Below are 6,233 nucleotides of genomic sequence, written 5' to 3'. Positions count from 1 at the left end.
GCCCTAGAAACGACAAAAGGAAACAGAAAGAAAGAAATGGCGCCTCCGTTCCCTTCCCACGAATCTGGGTGGTGGGCTTGGGCTTCCGCCCAGAAAGTGCGGCCCGAGTGACGCCATGTGACTTCAACGCCAGTTCATAAAATTGAGCGCAGCTTCGGGGCTGGAATACCTGTCCTTGAAGCGCCGAGTCACCTCAAGAAGGGCGTCTGATTACTCAAAGGACACGGCGACGTGAGAAATCCAAACTGTGTCGAGGACGTGTGTAGACGCGCTGGACAGCAGTCCTGGTCTGTGTGTGGCCCCAGCCTGGGCTCCCGGAACAGGAGTGAACGAGGCTTCAGGCGATCCGAGCTCCTGGCCCGTGAGTCAGCCCCGTCTTTGAATCTTCCCCCCAGGTCCCCAGATGCTGTGAGGCAGAGGCAAGCCATCTTTGCTAGGTGCTGTCCAAACTCCCGACCCCCAGAATCTAGAAGAACAGTCAAACGGCGTCCAAAGAACTCAACTGTGGGTTAATTTGTTGCATTGTTACAGCAACTGGAACTAATCCATGCAAAACCATCACAGCTAAATTGGGAATGAAAGGCATGTCTGAGGCCAGTATTTAGCTGGGAAAGCAGTCAATGATCAGTGTGTTCATAGTTATTTTGTTTGTTTGTTTTCTTTTTTGAAGGCCACCTCTCCAGCCTGTGGAGCTGCAGCTGTGGCCTGTGCTCGGGCTTGCGGCAATGCCAAAGCAATGTGATGAGGCCAAGGACCCTTAACCCACTGAGTGAGGCCAAGGATCAAACCTGCATCCTCACAGAGACCATGTCAGGTTCTTAACGTGCTGAGCCACAGTGGGAACTCCCATAGTTATTTTGAAATCCTGTGTGTGGAGTTTCCATTGTCACTCAGCAGGTTAAAACCCAAAGAGTGTCCACGAGGATACGGGTTCAATCCCTGGTCCTGCTCAGTGGGTTAAGGCTCTGGCGCTGCCGCAGGTCGCAGTGTAGGCCAACTGGGATCCTGCGTTGGGGTGGCTTAGGTGCAGGCCAGCAGCTGCAGCTCTGACGCAACCCCTGGCCCAGGAACTGCCATACGCTGCAGGTGCGGCCCTAAAGGGAAAAAAAAATCTTGTGTGAATGAGATAATGGATGTAAATACTCCTAGTACAATACCTGGCAATAGAAAACAAAGATTTATTATTATACCAAATAAACGTGTGTGTGTGTGTATCAAATGATTATTATCAATTACCTATAAGTAAAAAGAGTCTGGCCCCAATGTTCCAAAGCTTTGCACTCACCATCTCTAAGTTATGGGTGAATAAAGATGTGTTTTTTTATTCAAGGTCACACAAATCTGGGCAGAACAAGAATTCAAGCCCACATATATTTACCTTTTACTCCAAATCTCTTACTTTTCACCACTACATTCTCCTTGCTCCAGATATTTTAATATTTAGAAAGAAGCTTAGGAATCGACCCTTGTGAAAAGCTGGCCCCCACAAGAGGCGGAAGAATGACAAATAAACAGTGCACCAGAAAAGAGAGATTAGGAATGATTTAGTGATCAGGAATAAGATGGGTCTGTATATAGGAGGACAATTTTCTGTATTTTCTAAGAATATATATATTCTTAATTTATAAAAAAATCACAACTTAGAAACTTGAGTAAGCAATGAGCTCTTGATAAAGCACTTTGTTTCAGGGAGGCGTAACTCTTAGTTACACGCACTAAAGTCTGATTAACCATCTTAATGACTTAAAAGAAAAAGATGGAGACTGGCTTTAATTGGTGTAATTGTGCATACAGATACAAATGATACTCAGATTCAGACTAAATGGTTCTCAAGGCCCTTTTAATTCTAATAGCGATAGCAACAGTAGCTACCCTCTATGCAGCATTGATTATTTCATTGATATTGGCAAAGGACTCTCTGGATATCAATTTATTCCCCCAAACAAGCCCTTAAAGTAGGTATTACTTTATTGTGCCTTTTTCTACGGGTGAGAAAGCTGGGACTCAAAACGCAGAGTCATTTTCCCACAGTCGCCCAGCTGAGAAGCAGGATGGGACTGTCTTACAGTCCAGTCTGGCATTTCTTCACCTTTATGAAGTCCTCTGAAGGAAACACAATCCAATCGCATGTGCAGATTAGACAGTGACATGGCCAATCATGGCCAAAACAAACCTGTAGTACTCTAGGTGGTCTTATTTGTACGTGTGTAAGTCTCCTTTGAAGTACAGCTATTGAGAATATCATTGCTAGTTTAACTGCACAGTTCTACTCTCCACCCAGCACATACACTGCCTACACTTATTAGGTGAGTAATTTAAAAATATATACATGGAAAAACATACAGTGCTTACAAACCAAATGCAAATAAAAATCTTTTAAAAATCTTAGAAATTCATTAAGCAGGTTACGGTGATTCTATTAAAAATGCTTCCTCTATGTACAACACACAAACTTTAAAAATACTACTCTGGGAAACAAAAATTCTTTGGTTCAGCAAAGGGATTCTAAATGCGGAAATTCAACTCGTTAAGGATGCGCCTTCTTGGGTTGGGCCTCACGCATCTGGTTGAACACTGCAGGAAGCCCAGAGCGGAGGCTCTGAATCCTGAAAGCCTGGGTGGAATGTGGGTGGAGGTTGCTCCTCCTACAGAACATTAGCAGAGGGAAAGAGAACCAGAAGGTTGACGAATGCAGGAACTCAGATGTTATTTTTACTCTGGCAGATGAAAAAAGATAAAGTCTGCTTCCCATCCATTCGGGCAGGAGGGTGGGGGAGAGCTCATGGCGGATGCAGAAAAACATTCTACTAGTGACGTTCTTGGGTACCGGAGCCCAAAGCTATTGAGACAAATCCGTTCATTACGTAGAAGACTGCGGGGAGGGCACAGGAGGGGGAGGAAGCTGCATGGGCCCTGTCACTGTCCCATCACCTCTCTACCAGCTTGCCTGCCTTAACGATCTAAAAGTATAAACGCACCCATGACTCAAATGTCTTTTTAAAAAGTTACTAATGCAGCAGGGATTAGGCGTGCGTCGATATGTGCCAGCGGGAGTTCCATTAAAAAGCAACTGTGGTTGTTCTGTACTCTTGGTTTACTGATATAGCAACAATCGCAGAACTGGCCAAAATATCTCAGTTCCAAAGAGTGAACATTTTTACTTTTTGGAATTTTTTCTCCTCCATATGTAATGGGAAGAAAAAGCCTTCACATTTCAGTTTCTGCCTGTTTTCTAATTTGACTGTGAAAATATTGAGTATGTAAGACAAAACCTTTCCAAAGGTCCATCGCTTCGCCACACATGACAACAACCCTTAACAAGACTTCTGAAAAGTCTCGGAGGTGCCACAGCTGGTCCCAGAACAACAAAGGGGCTTCTGCTTTGCTCATTTTTTCTAAGTTCTCCAGTGAAATACAAGTAAATGGCTGGATCAATCAACTCGTTTATGTTAGGAAGTGGTACCCATAACGAAGACCCCAATAGGCATTCCCCCAGACCAGTTTCAGAAAAAGTGGGAATGTATTTCTGGGTTGAAAGCAGGTGAAAAATCAGGCACTTCGACTGACTACCCAGTCCCTGCAAACCATGACTTGGAGGTGCCAGAATGCCTGCGTGGGGATGCTGAGAAGAGGGGACGTCTCCCAGACTGTGCGCTCGTTCTTACTTCCATTTGACTGATTTAGCTGCTCAAGGGCGAGACACCTTTAGACCTACTGGGACTCAAAGCAGACAGGTCTGGTCAGAAGGGAGCAAGAGAAGGTAGAGAAAGCGGTGTCCCTTCAACAGAGACGGCAGTGACTTTGGTGAGGGGACTAGGCTAGCCTTCACCCCTGAAGGAAAGCAAAGAACAGAATACATGAATAAGTCCCAGCGTCTAAAGGGGACATTCTCCTTCAGAACCGCCTCCGCCCCCACTATTTCCCACCCCCAGCTCAGTGGGCAGTGTCTTCTCTAATGGTCTTCCAGATGGAACAGTCTACACTGCAGAGAGAGCGGATCCGTGCTGGATGGCTGGTCCTCATCGTCCTCTCGCGTAGCACAGGGGCAACCGTCTTCCTTCTGTCAGAAGTCCTTGTCCCAGCCCGAGAGCTCATCTGGAGGCACTCCCTTCTCAGGAGGATACTTGTCGAAGTAGCTGTGATCTGTGGGGCCACTGAGCTAGTAGAGAAAGGTGAGGACAGCGTGGACGAAGCGTGTTAGAATGTCCAGGGTATGCTTTCTAGACCTGAGCACTAACTATTCATTCATTCATTCATTTACGTCGTGTTTTCGGGGCCACACTGGCGGCATATGGAGGCTCCCAGGCTAGGAGTCAAATCAGAGCTGTAGCCACCGGCCTACACCACAGCCACAGCAACATGGGATCCGAGCCGCATCTGCGACCTACAACACAGCTCACGGCAACACCAGATCCTTAAATCACTGAGCAGGCCAGGGATCGAACCTGCGTCCTCATGGATGCTGGTCAGATTCATTTCCGCTGAGCCACAAAGGCAACGCCAAGCCATGACAGGAACTCCCTTTTCTTTTTCTTTTTTTGTGTGGTTTACTTTAAAATGTCCATGTTTAGGACATAAGAGAGGTTACACTTTCCACAATGATTTAAACTCGTGAGGAAAAAATTCAGATGTCAATCTAGAGATGTACAAAGGAAGAGGCAGATGCTCAAAATCCCTCTCCTGAGAACACGGCATAAACTTTGTAGGGTGCTGACTACATCCGCCCTCAGCCCCCTCCCCTGATTTAGCACATGTTCTGCTCCCTCCCGGGCTGTGCGGCCCAGCCAGCAACGTGCGGGGACTGAGCCCTAGAAACGTGGCAAGTCCGGACTGAGACAGGCTGAGAGTGGAAAATCCACCGGAGATTTTGAAAATTTAGTATGAAAAAAAAAACACAGCCTCTCATTAACATTTTGCATTGGTTACATATTGAACAATATTTTAATATAATAATTAAAATGAATTTCATCCCCTTCTGTTTACCTTTTTGATGTGACTACTAGAAAGGTTACAATTACATATAGGTTTATATTATGTTCTAGAAGCATCTGTCAGCCTGATGACCCACACTTACGACCTTGGAACTTGGATTTATGTGTCATCTCTTCCTGAAAGCCGAGTTGAGGCCCAGCAAATAAATCCTACTATTTAGAGCCTACAGTCACAATTGCTCCGAAATTTTCTTTTGAATTTAAAACTATTTTTAAACATTTAATCTAACACACATTACCCCCCCCCCAAATGTTTACAAAAACAAAAGCCTCGAAAAAAATCAAGCAGGTGACGTAGCGGATGCCGTACCTCTCTCTGCAAAGGTGACGGAAGGTTCCGCGCTTTCAGCCCCTCCCAGTTAAAGCCATGTAACCACCTGAAAAGGAGAAAAGTAGAGAAGAACGTGATTTGTCTGATAAACTATTCGCACGTCAAGTTATCCGCCGGGGAGGAGAACGCTCAGCCCACACGTGCGTGTGTCTGACTTGAAACGCAGGCCCGCTAACCGCAGAGGGGCGTTCACTGCTGCCCAGCTCTCCGTCTGGATCCCCTGTTGTTCCACTCACCGTCACACCCTCTTAGACGCGAAAGCCAAGCTCTGTCCTCCCTCCGCAATCGTCCAGAACCCCCTCTCCATCGTCCCTCCCGAATGATGGCCTGGCTTTCTATTTCACCAGGAAAACTGAAGCAGAAAAGAGAGTGCCTAGGGAGCTCCCCTTGTGGTTCAGCGTTAACAAACCCTCGGGCATCCCCGAGGACTCAGGTTAAGCATCCGCGTTGCCATGAGCTTCGGTGTAGGTTGCAGACGCAGCTTGGGTCTGGCGTGGCTGTGGCTGTGGTGCAGGCCGGCAGCTGCAGCTCCGACTGGACCCCTAGCCTGGGAACCTCCATATGCCATGGAGCGGCCCTAAAAAGATACAAAAAAAAAAAAAAAAAAAAAAAAAAAAGGATTTTACAGTTATTTGAAAAGGGAATAAGCTGAGGGCAAGATGAAATTCTTCCATTTTTTTGTTTCCAAACCATTCATCTGAAAGGACTCATCCGGTCTTTAGAACACATGTCAGGCTTGGTGGGCTGCACACGCAGCACCCGAAGTGAGGAGGCCGTGCTTCTCTCAGACAGAAACAGTGTCCTCCGTCTCTCGGAATCTTACAAAGAACACGGAGTCACAGTGTCCTGTCTCCTCTGATCCTTCCTCTACGGGGGCAGTGAGGTCAGGTCAGCCACCAAATAAAATTTAT

The 6,233-nt window shown here is 46.5% G+C and overlaps 1 protein-coding gene across 3 annotated transcripts in view; it reads right to left on the bottom strand.

The window, feature by feature from the left end:
* PRKG2 (protein kinase, cGMP-dependent, type II) overlaps window positions 1,824–6,233 on the bottom strand; it is a 99,892-nt gene continuing 95,482 nt past the window's right edge. For all 3 annotated transcript variants that reach the window (XM_021101892.1, XM_013998589.2, XM_003129364.6), the window contains exons 18-19: window positions 5,302–5,368; window positions 1,824–4,159 (exon numbers count right to left, since the gene is read on the bottom strand). In XM_021101892.1, the coding sequence (XP_020957551.1) occupies window positions 4,064–4,159; window positions 5,302–5,368 (163 nt within the window). In that variant the 3' untranslated portion in view covers window positions 1,824–4,063. The remainder of the gene's footprint in view (window positions 4,160–5,301; window positions 5,369–6,233) is intronic.

This window comes from Sus scrofa, chromosome 8 (assembly GCF_000003025.6).
Source record: "Sus scrofa isolate TJ Tabasco breed Duroc chromosome 8, Sscrofa11.1, whole genome shotgun sequence".
In the NCBI taxonomy this organism is placed as follows: Eukaryota; Metazoa; Chordata; class Mammalia; order Artiodactyla; family Suidae; genus Sus; species Sus scrofa.
This window is presented reverse-complemented; position numbering and strand designations above follow the sequence as displayed.